At 68.4% G+C, this 16,025-nt stretch overlaps 2 protein-coding genes across 3 annotated transcripts; both read right to left on the reverse strand.

The window, feature by feature from the left end:
- Positions 1-59: 59 nt before the first annotated feature.
- CDH1 (cadherin 1) lies at positions 60-9,342 on the reverse strand. The gene is made up of 16 exons (XM_040570970.1): positions 9,175-9,342; positions 8,980-9,094; positions 4,955-5,181; positions 4,708-4,839; positions 4,427-4,582; positions 4,208-4,352; positions 3,912-4,087; positions 3,683-3,811; positions 3,401-3,586; positions 3,068-3,312; positions 2,819-2,961; positions 2,487-2,711; positions 2,021-2,242; positions 1,814-1,944; positions 1,411-1,554; positions 60-1,208 (listed from the first exon to the last, which is right to left on the reverse strand). Exons 1-16 carry the CDS (start codon positions 9,232-9,234, stop codon positions 996-998), a joined length of 2,649 nt encoding a protein of 882 aa, XP_040426904.1. The 5' UTR covers positions 9,235-9,342; the 3' UTR covers positions 60-995.
- Positions 9,343-10,101: 759 nt separating this feature from the next.
- Positions 10,102-16,016, reverse strand: CDH3 (cadherin 3). 2 transcript variants are annotated; one of them, XM_040570973.1, is made up of 15 exons: positions 15,817-16,016; positions 13,928-14,070; positions 13,722-13,832; positions 13,338-13,493; positions 13,119-13,263; positions 12,792-12,967; positions 12,577-12,705; positions 12,319-12,504; positions 11,998-12,242; positions 11,780-11,922; positions 11,352-11,576; positions 11,048-11,266; positions 10,840-10,970; positions 10,626-10,769; positions 10,102-10,552 (listed from the first exon to the last, which is right to left on the reverse strand). In XM_040570973.1, exons 1-15 carry the CDS (start codon positions 15,911-15,913, stop codon positions 10,340-10,342), a joined length of 2,463 nt encoding a protein of 820 aa, XP_040426907.1. In that variant the 5' UTR covers positions 15,914-16,016; the 3' UTR covers positions 10,102-10,339. The 2 variants fall into 2 exon arrangements, with proteins under 2 accessions (XP_040426907.1, XP_040426906.1); XM_040570972.1 differs by having other exon boundaries at positions 13,928-14,073.
- Between the last annotated feature and the right edge of the window lie 9 nt (positions 16,017-16,025).

The raw sequence follows: 16,025 nt of genomic DNA on the forward strand, positions 1-16,025 counted from the left end.
AGGGCAGACCTGCCTCTCAGCACAGACACAGGCAGCTGGCAGAGCTACGCCCAAAGAAATGGTCTTCTAGTTTTATTAAAACAATGTATTATTTCAGTTTTATATAAAAAACATACAATCAATTAAAACTAGACAATTGCTGGTCTCCCAGCCTGCATCAGACCCTTCTCCCATTTTAAAAATACAAAACGTGACAACAGCTAAACACAATTCAGAATTTAAGTAAAGCTGTTTGATTTCAGAAAGCGCCTTCTCTTAACTGCACAATAATTACACATAATATGACACAAAAGGAAATAATATAATCTGGTATACAGAAAAATAGAAATCTGCCTGCAAGTACTATATCAAATATAATTCCCTCATGTATCATAGAAAGACAATGGCACATCATTAATCTGCGTTTATAGATCATCCACCCTGCATCGGCCCATGCTTGAGCAGCTCCACACAAAAGCTGGACGCGGGGCCGTCCCGTTCCCTGAGCATGGCAGGCTGCCAGCATGGCGGTGATTTCAGGTCTGGGAGTGCGAGGTATTTTGGAGAGCGCCAGAGAAACCCTTTCCTTCTGAAGCAGAGGGAGAGAGGCGGTGGGGGCCTCTCCTCGATGAAGGAGAGGCGCTGAGCACCAGCCGATGGCCACTACAGGATTTGGGCACGGGGAGGCTGGGAGCTGATCCAGGAGCTCCTCAGCTCCAGGACAAGGAGTGCCTACCGCCAGCCTCCCAGGTCTCCCCAGGGAACCCCAAACGGCACCGTGGCCTGTCTGGAGCTGAGGGGGACCAGGAAACACATGGGCTCCCCAAAACACTCGAGCCCCAGCGATCCTGAGCTTTATCTGCACTGAAGGAGAGGGATGTGAGTGATGGATCCAGGGATGTCAGAGGGGGCTTTGGCCACCCACCACACTGCCGACAAGGGCCAGTGCATGTCCAAGAAATGGCAAGAGCTGCCTTCACTGTGTGGCTGCGGGCCAGCAGGAGGGCCAGGGCAGCCTAGTCGTCATCCTCCCCGCCGCCGTAGAGCTCCGCCAGCTTCTTGAAGCGGTTGCCCCATTCGTTGAGGTAGTCGTAGTCCTGGTCCTGGTCAGAGTCGGAGGAGTTGAGGGAGCTGAGCGAGACGGCCTCCGAACCGCTGCCTTCGTAGTCGAACACCAGCAGGGAGTCGTAGGGGGGGGCCGTGGGGTCTGTGTCAGCCGCCTTCAGGTTCTGGGGGGGCAGAGGAGGAGCTCAGTGCCCAGCCTCTGGCCAGGGGCTCCGCTGTCCCCTGCCAGCGGGCACTGTGTTTGCCCCAGCCACAATCCCGCAGGATGGGAATGCGTGCGGCCCAGCGGTGCCAGCACAGACGGAGGGAGCTGTGGCAACGTGCATCGCACCCCTGCCCCAGGGCAACGCATGGGGCTGGGCTCACCTCGTCGATGAAGTTTCCGATCTCATCGGGGTTGGCGGGCCGGGGCCGGTACTGGGGGGCTGCCATCAGCGGGGGGGCCACATCGTTGCGGATCACCTCGGGGCGGGCATCCAGGCCGCGGTGCAGCTGGCTCAGGTCATAGTCCTGTGTGGGGATGGAGACAGAGGGCATGAAGAGACAGCAAGACTATACTCAAGGGATGGCCTCAGACAGTGCTGGAAGGACCAGGGGCCTGCAGGGGACTGGATAACCCCCAAGGGAGGATGTGGGGACGAGCAGGTCCATGGGAACCTTGCACACCCCAACTGTCCACTGTGGCTATGGCGGTGCCCTGGGGAGCCATGCTACCACGCACTGTGGGGAACCCCATGGGCAGGACTGTGGCCCAGCACCCCTGTCCCACCTGGTCCTCCTCGCCGCCACCCTCCTCGTCGTAGTGGTAGACATTGTCCCGCATGTCGTCCTCGGGCGGCAGCAGTGGCTCCTTCACCACCTTCCTCCTCCTCACAAAGAGCAGCAGCAGCAGCAGCAGGACTGCGAGCAGAGGGCATGGCGTCAGCACCACTGGGTGAAAGCGGCCCCATCCCTGTCCCCACCACACAGTACTCACTCAGCAGCGCCAGGATGCCCCCCAGGATGCCCAGAATTGCAGGGACACCCAGGCCGCTGGCGATGAATGCTCTCCGCTCACAGTTTTTGGCTGCCCCTTCGCACTCGCACACCTGGGCTTTGACTTGTGTCACCTGCGCCTTGCCCTGGCTGTCCGTCAGCCTCAGGAAGATGCTGTACTCCCCCGGCTCCAGCTCCTTATGCAGTTTCAGGACCAGCGAGTCTTGTGCGGGAGAGAGAGGGCTTGGGGTCAAGGTGGGTCCCAGCTCCCACATTTGGGGACACCCTCAGCACCCGCAGGGCTTTGCCACGTGGCAGTACCCCATCACGGGGACCGGTAGGAGCTCCGGTGCCAGTGGCATTCAGGGTGGCTCAGAGAGATCCGGCTAGGATGTGGCCCTTGCTCACTGTCCCCCCACTGCCCTGCGCCACAGGCGGGTGGCTGGGACGGACCCCACGGCACCTACCTTGGCCGGACACCTTGACGGTCCAGTTGGTGCTGGAGCCGTGCTCCAGCGCTGCCTCGAAGGGGTACGTGTTTGGGGGCAGGTCCTTGTCGACGATGGTCAGCGTCTGCTCCTCAGGCTGCCGGCTGCAGATGTCGAAGATCCGGGGCTCCGGCGTGGGCCCGTTGTCGTTCACATCCTGGAGGTGCAGCAGCAGCGTCCCCGTGCCAGTTGCGTCCGGCACCCCTGCAGAGCTGGCTGTTAGCGAGGTGCCTGGAACCCGGCCCCGTGCCCTGCGCGGCCACCGCGCGGCCCCGCAGCCCCCGGCTCCCTGCAGCGCGGCGCGTCCTCACCGTTGTCCACGGCGAGGACGATGGCCTTGTAGGTGCTGTTGATGGCGTGCACCGACTCCCGGTCCAGCGGCTGGACGGCCGTGACGATGCCGTTCTCGGGGTGGATGGCCAGCCACCCCGCGGGGTCGCTGCCCATGCGGTACCTGGGCAAGCGAGGGTCAGCAGGGGGGCTCCATGCCCACCCTGGCCCGTGCGGCCAGGTGGGAAGGGGCACGCAGCCCTCGCGCCCCCACCGCCACCCCCACTCACGTGATTTTGTTCCTCTGATCCTTGTCGGGGTCCTGGGCTGTGTAGGATGTGACCTCGTGCCCCACCGGCAGGTCCTCCGACACCTCCACCCTCTTGACAGGGGGCACGAAGACGGGGGGCTCGTTCACATCCCTGACGAGCACCAGGACGCTGGCCGAGGAGAGCCCGAGGGACACGGAGAGGGGGACTTTGTTCTCCACCGTCACCACGAGGTCGTAGCGGCTCCTGGTCTCGTAGTCCAGGCCCTGGAGGTCGGCAGAGAAGAGCTGGGCTGGAACCAGCGCTGGCGGGGACGCGGCCTGCACGGGGCAGCCCCGCAGCGCCACGACCCACCTTGGCGGTTCTCAGGATGCCGTCGTTGGTGTTGGGGTCGGTGGTGATGCTGAAGGCGCCGTCCTGGTCTCCGCTCTTGATGCGGTAGACGGCTTGCCAGGCCGGGGAGCCCGGCATGTCCTGGTCCGTCACGTGCAGCCTGGCCACCTCCAGCCCCACCTCGTTCTCGTCCACCGTCCCCTCGTACTGTGAGAGGGGGCACAGGGGCGGTCACCTCATGTGGGGGCCGGGGGAGTGGGGAAGCGACTTGCGGGAGCCGGCTTGGGTGGGGGAGACGGGTACCATGTTGGGGTCGAAGACGGGAATGTTGTCGTTGGCATCCGTGACCTCGATGACGGCCGTGGCGGTGGTGGACAGCCCCTTGCCCTCCTGGTCCGTGGCCTGGACGATCAGCGTGTAGTTGGGGGTGGTCTGCAAGCAGAGAGCACCGCGGTCAGAGGCGCCCCGCTCCCCGCAGCCGGTCCCTCCGTGGGGCGCGGGTGCCGGGACGCGGCGCCCTCCAGGCGCCCACCTCCCGGTCCAGCCCCGTGCCGAGGACGCTGATGACGCCCTTCTGGGGGTCGATGGTGAACATCTGGTGGTGCGGGCGCGGCGGCTCCTGGCTGACGATGGAGTAGCTGATGATGCCGTTGTCCACGTTCACCGCGTCGTCCGCGTCCGTGGCGTTCACTGTCATCACGGAGGTGCCTGGCGCGGGGACGAGCCGGGGAAATGTCACTCACGGGACGAGCCCCGCGGGTGCTGCCGTCAGCCCGGCGCAGCTCCGGCCCAGGGCTCTGCGGCCCCCCTGCCCCCAGCCCCACGCACCCGGCTTCGCGTTCTCCTCGATGTAGCCGACGAAGACCTGCTTGGTGAAGACGGGCTTGTTGTCGTTCTGGTCTGTCACCGTGATGATGATCTCCATCGGGTCCTCCACGGGCTGCCCGTTGGCCGACACTGCATGGGAGAAGAGCTGCGAGGGCACCGTCAGTGGCACGGCCCCCTTGGGACCCCCCAGGTCTCCCCCCACCCCGGCCCCCCACTCACGACGTATTTCCCGATCTCCTCGCGGTCCAGCGGCTGCGTCACCTCCAGCCACCCCGTCTCACGCTCGATGGTGAAGACGCCCACGGGGGGGCTGTCCGCCCCCTGCCCCGTGATGCTGTAGAAAACCTTGGTCTCCTTGTCCTTGTTGGATTTGATCTGGCGGCGAGGCGGGGGGCTGTTAGAGGGGGCCTGGCACTCCGCGTCCCCCCCGGGGCTGCTCAGCCCGGCCACAGGGCACGGCGCTGGCTCAGCCCTCGTCCCCGCACCGTGGGGCTGCGTACCTGCACCAGCTTCATGGGGAAGGGCCCCCGGTGGTTCTCGAGGCAGCTGATGGGGGGGATGACCCAGTCCCTCTTCTGCCTTCGGAGGCCGGGGCCGGACTCAGGGAAAGTGAGCATGTAGGGCACCCCGTCCTGCAGGAACAGCAATTTGTCCTGGTGCCCACCGGAGCGCAAGGCAGCCAGAGGCACCCACTGCCCACCCCACGGAGGGGCTGTGGTGACCACAGGCACGGGGACAACACTTCACCTGGTAGGTGTGGCGGTGATGTTGCCGCCACCTGCGCTTTTCCACTGTCACCCAGGCCGAGTGCCTCTTGCCCGTGGCATCCAGGGCAGAGACGCTGAAGTGGATCTTCTGCCCGCGGAGCTGCAGCGGCTGTTTCGTCTGGATGATGCCATCCTCGTCCACCTCGAAGCGCGTGTCGTCTGGGACGTACACGGCCTGCGACCGCCCGCCGCAGCCTGAGAACCTCACTGGGGACAGGGAGAGCGGGTGGGCCGGGTGGCACCGTGCCTGGCACACCCCACGCGCGGCACATCCCTGCCACGGGGCACATCCCCCCGCGTGGTGTGTCCCTGCAGCACAACGTCCCCATGGCACACCCCTGCACGTGGCGCATTATCGCGGCTGTGCCAGCGGGCAGAGGGTGCTGCTGCGCCGGGTGCTTTTCAAATAAAAACAAGGCCGGTGTGTCCAGCTCACCTGCGCTGGCACCCAGCCACCCCAGTAACCGCCAGGGCTGGATCCCAGGGGCTGCCAGCGCAGGGTCCTGCACTGCAGGCAGGGGGGTGACAGTGCACCGGTGCTTGGGGACCCGTGGGGGTCACTGAGCCTCCTGCACGGCCAGGGACCAGGGCTACGCATCTGCAGCAGGCTTGTGACCCGCTGCAGGACAAGGGCATCAACCTGCGTGATGGGGAAGGTGCCACCCTTGGTGCACCCAGGGGTGCGGGATAGCAGGGGCTCCTTGGGGACAGACCAGGGAGATGGCATCCTGGTGTCACCAGCCTGGCACACTGCTGGGGCCATGGTACGAGCCCTCACGCTGGCCACACTGGTCTGGCACTGGTCACGGCTGGGACTGGCGTGCTGGAGACAAGGACAGCCCGAGGAGGGGGACAGCGCGCAGCACGGCGGCGATCAGCAGGCATCACATGAGCGGGGCCGCGCAGCCGGGAGCTCCCTGAACAAACGCTCCTTTGTCTGGGGGATGTTTTGTTTGAGCCAGCAGCACCCAGGCTGGGTTCCCCCACCGGCATAGCCACCTCCAGCCCCAGCACGAGGCACGACCGTGGCTCGGGCAGGAGGCACTTGGCATGCCGGGGCGCTGCCGTGGGATGGCGTCGTGCCCGGGGTGGGAAGCACGGAGCTGGGCGCTCCCAGGGCAGCCGTTACTGCCGGGCCCTTTCCACCATCCCTCAGCACATCAGCCCGCGTGCAGCCCACCAATTCAGAGGCGATGGTGGGTGGAAGGCGATAGCAGAGCTGGGCTGGGGGCTGCCACCGTGCCCCCGACCCAGCGGGTGCGATGCCAGCCCGGCCCGGCCCCCAGGTGGGTCCCGCAGCCAGGCCGGGGCAGCCGGTGAGGCCGGCTGTGCAGGGACACGCCGGGGCAGGCCGGGCGCTCCCGCACCGGGGGCTCGCAGCAGGGAGGTGCCACGGCCCCTGCGGGCACCCGGGACCTGGCACGGAGCCGGCCGGGTGCAGCGAACACCACGCTCAGCACCCAGCCCCGCACCGGCTGCATGCAGGGAGCGCAGGGAGCGCAGGGAGCATGGGGAGCACGCCATGCTCAGCGCCCGCTCCCCATCGCTGTGCTCAACCTGTTTTTCCAGCTCAGCACTTGAAAGCCAACCCCTCCCTGCCCCGTCCTCCCCGGGGGCATGCAGCCATGGGGCCTCAGCAAGGCGTGGGGCAGGGGGAGGCGGTGGGGCTGGGGGCAAGTTTGGGGGGCTCCTGCACTGCAGGATGCTCCACGCCTTCCTGGACCCCAACCTGCCACTACCCACGGGGCCAAAATCACCGAATTACTGACTGCTGGCCGGGACGGGGGGGGGAATACCCCGCACCCCCAGGATTGGGACCTGGGGACCACGGTGCCTGCCAGCCCCCAAGCCACCCCACATCCCGCTGTGACACAGGAAAGTGTCTCGCCAGGGCTGGGCACAGGGTGAGTCACGGGCCCAGCCAAGTGCCACCACCCCAGGACTACCGGGTGCCGCCACCCCGTGTCCCCACACAGTTGCGCAAGCGCGGTGGCTGCACTGGGGCAGAAGCCAGCAGCGGAGGGGGGACAAACGTCAGCTCTGGGCAGCCCGGGCGAAGGCGCCGTGAGCCGCACGTCCCGCCCAGGCGCACCCCCTGACGTCACTGAGTTTCGCCGTGACTTCAGAGTCTCGAGGTTTCTCCCACCCGGGGCTGATTCAGGAGCTGCGTAGTTGGGGAACATCCGCCCCCGCTGGAGACCCACATCCCCCCCCAAATGGGGACGTACGCCCACGTCTCACAGAGCCAGGGGCTCCCTGAGGCTCCCTCCCGGGGGTTCTGCCACCCCGTGCCCTGCCCAGGGACCCCTCGCCCATTTGCAAAGCAGCACACGAGGCTGAGCACGGCCCCAGGGTCCTGGTCCCAGCCCAGGGACGCCAGGCAGGTGCTGCCATCCTTCCCTCGGGGCGTGGGACAGCCGCAGCCCCAGCACCCACCGGAAACCGAGGCACTGGGCAGCTCCTACTGCCCGCATTAACGCAGAGGAAATTGCTCCTTCCTCCACCGAGCTTTTTCATCAGTGGGCCAGGGCGGCAGCACCGCCGTCGGGAGGCTCGGAGCCGCAGCAGCAGCCGGCCCAGCCCCTGGAGCGCTCGGTGAGCAGGGCCCCACGCCGGCTCCTGCCGCCCCAGCGCCGCGCGGGGCCTATCCAGACCTGTCTGAGGCAAAACACAGCACTCGACTCATCAGCTTAATTACAGGCCAGCTCGTCAGCCTGCCGCACCGCAGCCCGGCTGAGGTCTTTGAAGCACTGTGTGGCACAGAGGGCAGCATCCTGCCTCTGCTGAGCGTCCCCCTGTGCGGCTGGGCATTGCCATGGCACAGCCAGGCATCACCACGCTGGCGCCGGCACGCATGAGCTGACACAGGCACCCGTCCACTTCCTTCCCCCCACGCGCCTCCTCTGTCCCAGGCCCTGAACTGGGACGCAGGGGATTTCCAGCTGGCCCCGCTGCAGAAACCAGCCCTGCGCATCCCGGGGGTGCGGAGGGCCACGCAACTGCCCGTCACCCTGCTATCAGGCACAGCCCCAGCAGACACAGCCTGCTGGTGCTGAGCAGATTCGTTAATGATCAACCAGAAAGCAAACATGTATGGAATGCGTTCAGTGCAGTGCAGGGTCCAGCTCCCTGCACCGATACTGCCAGTGCAGGTGAAACTCAGCCTGAAACTGAGAGCACGGGGGCCCCGCTGCAGTGCTCAGCGCCCCTCGGCCCACTCCGGCACCGCTGCCAGCCACTGACCCGAGCAAATGGCGGCCGAGCCGCCCCCCGCAGTGCCAGGGGCCAGCAGGACCTCGGTGCTGGGAGAGGAAGAGCGTGGTGGGGACACAGACACCCCAAAGCAGCAGCAGGTCCTCAGCACCCCAATTTCATGGCCACCCCTTCCTGCACCTCAAGAACCGCCTCCACCCGTGCATGGCTCTGCATCGGGCCAGGTGCTTGGTGCCGGCACGCAGAGGCACCGCCAGCCCGTGGGGAGGCCACGCGGGGCGGTCGGCTCGGCGGCCGCTCGAGGCCGGGCTCCGCGCCCCACGCCCAGGCCTGCCGGCCCCAACAGGTCTGCGCCGCCTGAGTCAGCGCCGCCCGCCCCGGTGCTGCCGGGAGAGGCGCCCGCTGCCCCCGCACACCCTCGCCCCGGTGCTGCCGGCACCGACACCTGCACCGCCCCAGCTCCTCACGGTGCACCGTGCCCGTCGCCATTGCCGGCCCCGGCCCCACGCAGCCACGGCTTTGTCCCTCGTTTGCCACCCTTGGCGCCTGTCCCCGAGACCACGGCCCTGCGCCACCTTGCCTCGCACCGAGCCCGTCCCCACGGGCACACCGCCGTCCCCGTTGCCACCCTTGGTGCCACACACCAAACCCGTCCCCACGCCTCCACAACCCCCTCACCACCCGCAGTGGCACGCAGCCACCCGTCCCCACGAGCGCAGCCCCGTGCCACAGCGAGTTATGGGGCTGCAGCTCCTGTACCCATGGGCCCCCGCCGCCCCCGTAGGACCCTACCTCGTCCCAGCACCCCTCCCGCCGCCACGCTGTCCCGGGGCACGGTGAAGGTGAAGGTCTCTGCGGCGAAGCCGGGTTGGCAGGGGGCTGCCTCGTCGCACCGCCGGCCGCCCACCTGCCCGGAGAGAGGTGTCAGCGTGGCCACCGCCACCCTGTCCCCTCCCGCCCCGTCCCGTCCCGTCCCGCAGCCCTCACCTGGAGCAGCAGCAGCAGGGGGAAGCAGAGGGGGGCCAGGGAGCTCCGCTGCCGCCCCATGGCTCGGTGCCGGTGCTGGACGGTGCGGGACGGGACGGAGCTGCCGAGCGCTGCCGCCGCCGAGCCGCAGGTGAGAGCGGCACCGCCCGCAGGTGCTGCGACCCCGCCCCGCCCCGCCCCGCCGGGAGGCGGCCCCCCCCCTCCCGGTCCAGCCCCGGCCCCCCCCCGGTCCGTCCCCCAGGTCCCCGGGGAGCGGCCCCGCCACCGGCACCCTCCGGTCCCGGAGCCCCCTGGGCGCCCGGGGGAGCTTCGCGGGGGTGGCTCCGGTAGGCAGCCCGGGCAAGCAGCCCCCCGGGGACCCCCCGGCACCCCCAAGCAGCGGGGCAGGCGGTGCAGGCTGGCGGGGGGAACCCCACCGGGCCCCCCCGTGCCACCTCCGCCTCCCGCCCCGCGGCGAGCACCCAGCGCTGACCCCAGGAGCAGGGTCGGGGGCTGAGCCCCCGCAGCCGGGAAGCGGGTAGCACCCCCCCTCCGGCACCCGCTGCCCCAGGTTACTGCAGCGCTGTTAGCGCTCATTGCTAATTGCGGGCGGCGGGGGGGCCCGCTGGGGATGGGGAGCTCAGGGACCAGCCCTGCCCAAGGATGCCAGCACAGTGTGCGTGGGGATGTAGGGGGGAAGTAGGGCACCCTTAGGCTGGCCCCATGCCCTCCCAGCACCATCGGCTGCTTTCCTATGATCCACTTAGTTCCCCCCCATGGGGACAGGGACAGCTCTGGGGAGAGACCCCACTGCCTGGGGGGGGGGGGCCTGCACCCCCGTGGTGATGCTGCAGGTCCCCAGCCAAGCACTGCTTGGGGAGGCAGGAGGAGAGCAGGCCCCCCCGGCACTTCTCCAGGGCCACAGAACTACACAGAGACAGGAGGATCTAAAAAAGAAATCCACATCCTTTATTAAAACTTCTACATAACCCAGCTTAGCCCATCTGTATCATCACACTACATTTATTTCATTAAAAAATACACAGGAGGAAGCTGAGGCCACTTCAGCGGATGCAGAAGGCATCACAGGGAGTGCGGGAGGGAGGGGGCAGCGCTGGCCCCAAGGCACAGGCAGGGGTAAGGCTTTCGGCAGCAGGAGCAGCAGCACGGGGGGCCGGGGGGGGCCCTACTCATCGTCCTCCCCGCCGCCGTAGAGCTCCGCCAGCTTCTTGAAGCGGTTGCCCCATTCGTTGAGGTAGTCGTAGTCCTGGTCCTGGTCGGAGTCGGAAGAGTTGAGGGAGCTGAGCGAGACGGCCTCCGAACCACTGCCTTCGTAGTCGAACACCAGCAGGGAGTCGTAGGGGGGGGCCGTGGGGTCTGTGTCAGCCGCCTTCAGGTTCTGGGGGGGCAGAGGAGGAGCTCAGCAGGGGCTGGAGCTGCCCCAGGGCCCTGCAGCAGGGGAAGGGGCTCACCTCGTCGATGAAGGTGCCGATGTCCTCGGGGTTGGCAGGACGAGGCCGGTACTGGGGGGCTGCCATCAGCGGGGGGGCCACGTCGTTGCGGATCACCTCGGGGCGGGCATCCAGGCCGCGGTGCAGCTGGCTCAGGTCATAGTCCTGCATGGGGACAGCGTGGGGTCAGGCCAGCCCACGGTGGCACAGGGACCCCCCCGTCCCCGGCACCCACCTGGTCCTCCTCGCCCCCACCCTCCTCCCCGTAGTAGAAGACATTGTCCCGCGTGTCATCCTCAGGCAGCAGCAGCGGCTCCTTCACCACCTTTCTCCTCCTCACAAAGAGCAGCAGCAGCAGCAGGATGACTGCGGGAGAGGAGCGGCATCAGTGGGGGGACCCCTGCACCCACAGGTGGGGTGCAGCCCCTTCCCCCCCCACTCACTCAGAAAAGCCAGGAAGGCGCCCAGGACAGCGAGGATGATGGGCACGCCGGTGGCCGTCTGCGGCTCGTAGGCGCAGCTCTCCACCCGCCCCTGGCAGTCGCACACTTGCGCCTTGATGACGGTGACCTGGTCCTTGCCCTGGCGGTCGAAGAGCCGCAGGTAGACGCTGTACTCCTCCTGCTCCAGCGGCTCCGTCAGCCGCAAGGTGACGGTGTCACCTGCGTGAGATGAGTGACGTGGGTGACCTGGGGTGCCTACCCCCACGGCAGCTAAGGCAGCCATCGTGCCAAGCCCCTGCATTACCTGTGTCACCAACCTCCACCGCCCAGCTGTCCCCCGAGCCGTGGCTCAGCTCGGCACGGAAGGGACCCGTGTTGGGGGGCAGGTCCCTGTCGATGACAGTGAGGACCTGGGGCACGGGGCTGCGGTTGCAGACAACGATGTTGCGGGGCTCAGGCTCAGGGCCGTGGTCATTCACGTCCAGCAGGGTGAGGAGCAGGGTGCCAGTGCCCGTGGCAGGGGGAGAACCTGCCGAGAGGAGCAGGGCTGGCGGGGGACCCCGAGAGCAGGGTCTCCCTCCCAGCCCCAAGGACCTGACCATACGAGCACCGCTCCCTGCCCAAGGGAGCGAGACGGGATGTGGCACCCCCGTGACACCAGGAGCATGTGTCCCTCATGTGGGGCAGCACCCAGGAGGAACAAGGGCTCCTTTCATGGCCACCGCGCCTCACCGTCATCCACGGCCAGCAGCACGGCCATGTAGGTGCTGTTCTTGGCGAAGGGTGACTCGCGGTCCAGGTGGTCCCGCGCCGTGATGAGCCCGTTCTCCGGGTGCACGGCCAGCCAGCCCGCAGGGTCGCTGCCCACCACGTACCTGTGGGACAGAGGGGTCGGTCCCACGGGGACACGGCAGCAGGACCCCCCCAGCCCCAACCCCAGCCCCGCTCACTTGATGCGCTGCCGCTGGGCTCTGTCGGGGTCCTGGGCCGTGTAGGAGGCGAGGGGCTGCCCCAGCGGCGCGTCCTCCGCCACCTGGGCAAGCCGCACCGGGGGGTCAAAGGCAGGTGCCTCGTTCACATCCTCCACGCTGACCGTTACCGTGGCTGTGGCCGTCGGCAGCTTGACGGCGAAGGGGGCCTCGTTCGCCACGGCCACGTGGAGCACAAACTGTCGCTTGGCCTCGTAGTCCAGAGCCTGCAGGAGGGGACGGAACGGGCAGCACCACGCAGGGCGGGTGGCCGCACCGCAGGGACGAGCGTGGGACACGCACCTTGGCCGTCCGCAGGACGCCCTCGTTGCTGGCAGGGTCAGTGGTGATGGTGAAGGCGCTGCCCTCGTTGCCGCGCACGATGGAGTAGACGGCGCGCCACGCCGGCGTCTGGGGCTCATCCAGGTCCATGGTGAGCAGCCGGGCCACCTCCAGCCCAGCCTCGTTCTCCGGCACGGCCACCTCGTACTGTGCATTGGGGACCGTCAGCACCGAGCTCACCGTTCCTGGCCCACCCTGCCTGCCCAACAGCCACATTACCGTTTTGGGGTCAAACTCGGGGGCGTTGTCGTTCACATCTGTGATCTCAATCACGGCCAGTGCTGTTGTGGTCAGCCCCTCGCCATCCAGGTCGGCCGCCTGCACAGTCAGCGTGTACTCCCGCACGCGCTGCGGGGGGCAGACAGACAGACACCCGTCAGCACCCCGCTGCCCGCTCGGTGCCAGCGCCACCCCCATGGTGCCGCAGGTCCCACCTCGCGGTCGAGGCCGCTGGCAATGACGCTGAGGGTGCCGGTGGCCCTGTTGACGGTGAACATGTGGGGATGGGGCTCCCGTGGCTCCTGGCTGAGGATGGAGTAGGCAAGGACACCGTTGTAGGTTTCCACAGCATCATCTGCATCCGTGGCGTTCACCTGCATCACCGAGGTGCCTGTGGGATGGGGCATCCATGTGAGGGAGGGACAGGGCACCCATGTCCCCAAGAGGGACAGTCCTGGGGCTCTCCAAGGACGCATCCAGCAGGAGGCAGAGTTTCCCCATGGGGCCACGCCACACCCAAACCACTGTGGCACCGGCCCTACCTGGCAAAGCACCCTCAGGCACGGAGCCCCTAAACACCTCCTGCGTGAACTGGGGCTTGTTGTCGTTCTGGTCCGTCACCGTCACTATGATCTCCATCGGCTCCTCCACGGGCTTGCCGTTCTCGGACACGGCGTGGGAGAAGAGCTGCGGGGCAGAGGGGTGAGCAGAGAGCTGGCACAGCGCCTGCCCCAGCGTCCCGTCCCCCGGCTGGCACCTACGTGGTACTTGTCCATGTGCTCCCGGTCCAGCGGCTGCGTCACCTTCATCCAGCCCGTCTCTTTCTCGATAGTGAAGATGCCCTCGGGGGGGGTGTCCGCCCCCTGCCCCGTAATGCTGTAGAAGATCTTCGCCTCCCGGTCCCGGTTGGATTTGATCTGGTAGGGTGCGCAGCAGCGCTCAGTGCTGGGGCTCGGCAGCCCCCCCGCGGCACCGCACCCTGTCCTGGGTGCGGGACCTACGCCCGTGGCCAGCACCTCTGCAGCCCTCGGCACACACATCCATGCCCAGCTCCAGACGCCTGCCCAGACGCAATGGTGATGGGCGCAGCTAGAACATCACCCTACCCCAAGGCACCCACCCATGCCTCCGGGCCCCCTCCATACCTGAACCAGCTTTTTGGGGAACGGGCCCCTCTCATTTTCAGGGACCTTGATGGGAGGGATCACCCAGTCCCTCTTCTGCCTCCTCAGAGCCCCGGGGACATCAGGGACCTCCTGGTGGGAAGGAGAGCGGGGTGAGGGAGCAGCCACGTGGGGAAGGTCTGGGGGACAGGGGTGTTTGCCGGGGGGGGGCTGCTCGGGAGCGTTACCTGCAGGGAGCGCCGTCTCCGCACGGGGACCGGCTGGCTGGTGGCGTCCTGGGGTGTCACAGGCAGCCACCCAGGGTGCCTCGGTGCCACCACTCCTGCATGGGGCTCCTCATCCTCATGCTGCATCGTGCCATCCCCAAAGGCTGCTGTGAGGGACAGGGGTCAGGGCAGCCAGGGAGGGGACCCAACCTGCTGCCCCCACCCCAGCCATGCTGGGGCCTGTCCCCAAGCCCCATGTGCCCCCTGCGTGGCCCTGGGAGCTCCCGGCCAGGCCAGCCCAGCTGAGCCCTGGGGATTAGGATCAGGAGGGGGAGGCCGGAGTGGTTCCCGGCACTGGGGGCGGGCAGGAGCTCGGCTTTGGCTTTGTTTCGGAGATGACGGGGAAATTCCTGGGCACGCAGGGCCCTGCCCCGCACCTCCCACCTCCGTGTGTCACCGCCTGCTCCCGGCCCCCCTCCCCCCCCCCGGCCCCAGGCTGGGACCCGCACTGCAGCAGGGCCCTGCACCCAAAGCCATGCTGCGCCCTCGCACCATGCTGGGCCCAGCCCCAGCACGCCCAGCACCACCTCAGGATTAGGGGATTAGCAGCACTAAGCCTGCTCCGGCCACACTGGCCGAGAGGCTGCCAGGAGCAGGGCGAGAGAGAGAAGCAGGGCGAGGAGAGCTGTGCCCCGCGGGCGTAGCAGGTCCTGGGCTGGGGGAGCAGGTCCCCGGGGGGTCCCCTTGACCCCACTCTGGGGCAGAGCTGGTACCTGGAGGGCAGCCCTGGCAGCCCCTCCAGGGCAGCGCTGGCTGGTGATCGGGGATGGTGCTGGGGCTGGAACGGCCACGGCCACGCCACGAGGGCCACAGCCACGCCAGGGCACAAGGAGCCAGCTCTGGCTGTGGGGCCGGGGTCCACAGCCCTGCTCCAGCACCAGACTCCCCCCCGTCATGCCCCCGGGGTTCCTCGGCACCACGCAGCGCCTGGGCGCCCTGCCCGCCTCCGTGGGGCCCGGTGATGGAGCCGAGCCCAGGTGGGCTCCCGGCCACGGGCTCCCACGGAGGGGCTGCAGCTCCCCGGCCGGCCCCACAGCCCCTGCCCCCGACCCCGGCCTGGCAGGAGCTGCCCACGGCGCTCAGCAGCCGGGCGGGCTGAGGTCAGGGCTGGCACGGCGAGAGCTCTCAGGGCGAGAGCTTTCAGCGCTCCGCAGCCATTAGGGAAGCGCTGCCTGCGGCCGCGGTTCCCGAGCAGCCCCGTTCCCCGGGGATGCCGACGAGTAAACACGGCGGGCAGCCCCGCCGGCACCGGGAGCCGGCCCCTGCCGCCCCGCCGTGCCCCCGAGCCCCTCGCCCGTACCGGAGAAGGGGGCCTCGGGGCGGCCGGTCCCAGCGGCAGCCCGGCGCCTGGCACCGACCCGCGGGGTCCCGCCCTGCCCGGCGGCTCCCAGCCGCTCTCCACCGACCGGAGGCGCCGGCATCAGCCGACGGGGCCCGAGCGGCACCGCCAGAGCCCCCCCCGGCCCGGGGAGGGGGGGCCACAACCAGCCCACAGCCTAGAAGGGGGCAGCCCCGCGATGCCGGGGGCACGGCCAGCGAGCAAAGGAGCGAGCCCACGGCCCGGTGGGGGGGGGGGCAGCAGCCCCGCAGCGCTGCCCCAGCCCCGCACCCCGGGGGGCACCAGCCAGCTCCGCACCGCGGCTAGCGCCGGGCCCCCAAGTTGAGGGGCGAGAGGGGAGAACCGGGCCGAGCACCGCAGCAAAGGGGGGGGCTCTCCGCCGCCCCCAGCCCGGCCCGGAGCAACCTGCCTGCCCCCGCCGCCCCGGTGCCGCCCGGCGTGGCGGCGCCCCGAGCCCCAGCCCCCACCGCCGCCCCGGTGATGCTCCCCGCGCCCCGACGGCGCCGCTTACCTGGCCCCGGGGGAGCGCACGGCCGGGCCGGGGCGGCGGCAGCCGGTAGGAGTAGGAGCAGGAGGAGCGGGCAGAGCCCGGAGCGCGACCCCCGCATGGCCCCGCCGCTACCGAGCGCCGCGCCCCCGCCCGCTGCTCCGCGCGGCTCCAGGTGAGGCCGCGGCCGCGCAGGTACCGACCGGCCCCTCCCGCCCCGCCCCGCCCCGCCC

Source organism: Cygnus olor, chromosome 12 (assembly GCF_009769625.2).
Source record: "Cygnus olor isolate bCygOlo1 chromosome 12, bCygOlo1.pri.v2, whole genome shotgun sequence".
Classification (NCBI taxonomy): Eukaryota; Metazoa; Chordata; class Aves; order Anseriformes; family Anatidae; genus Cygnus; species Cygnus olor.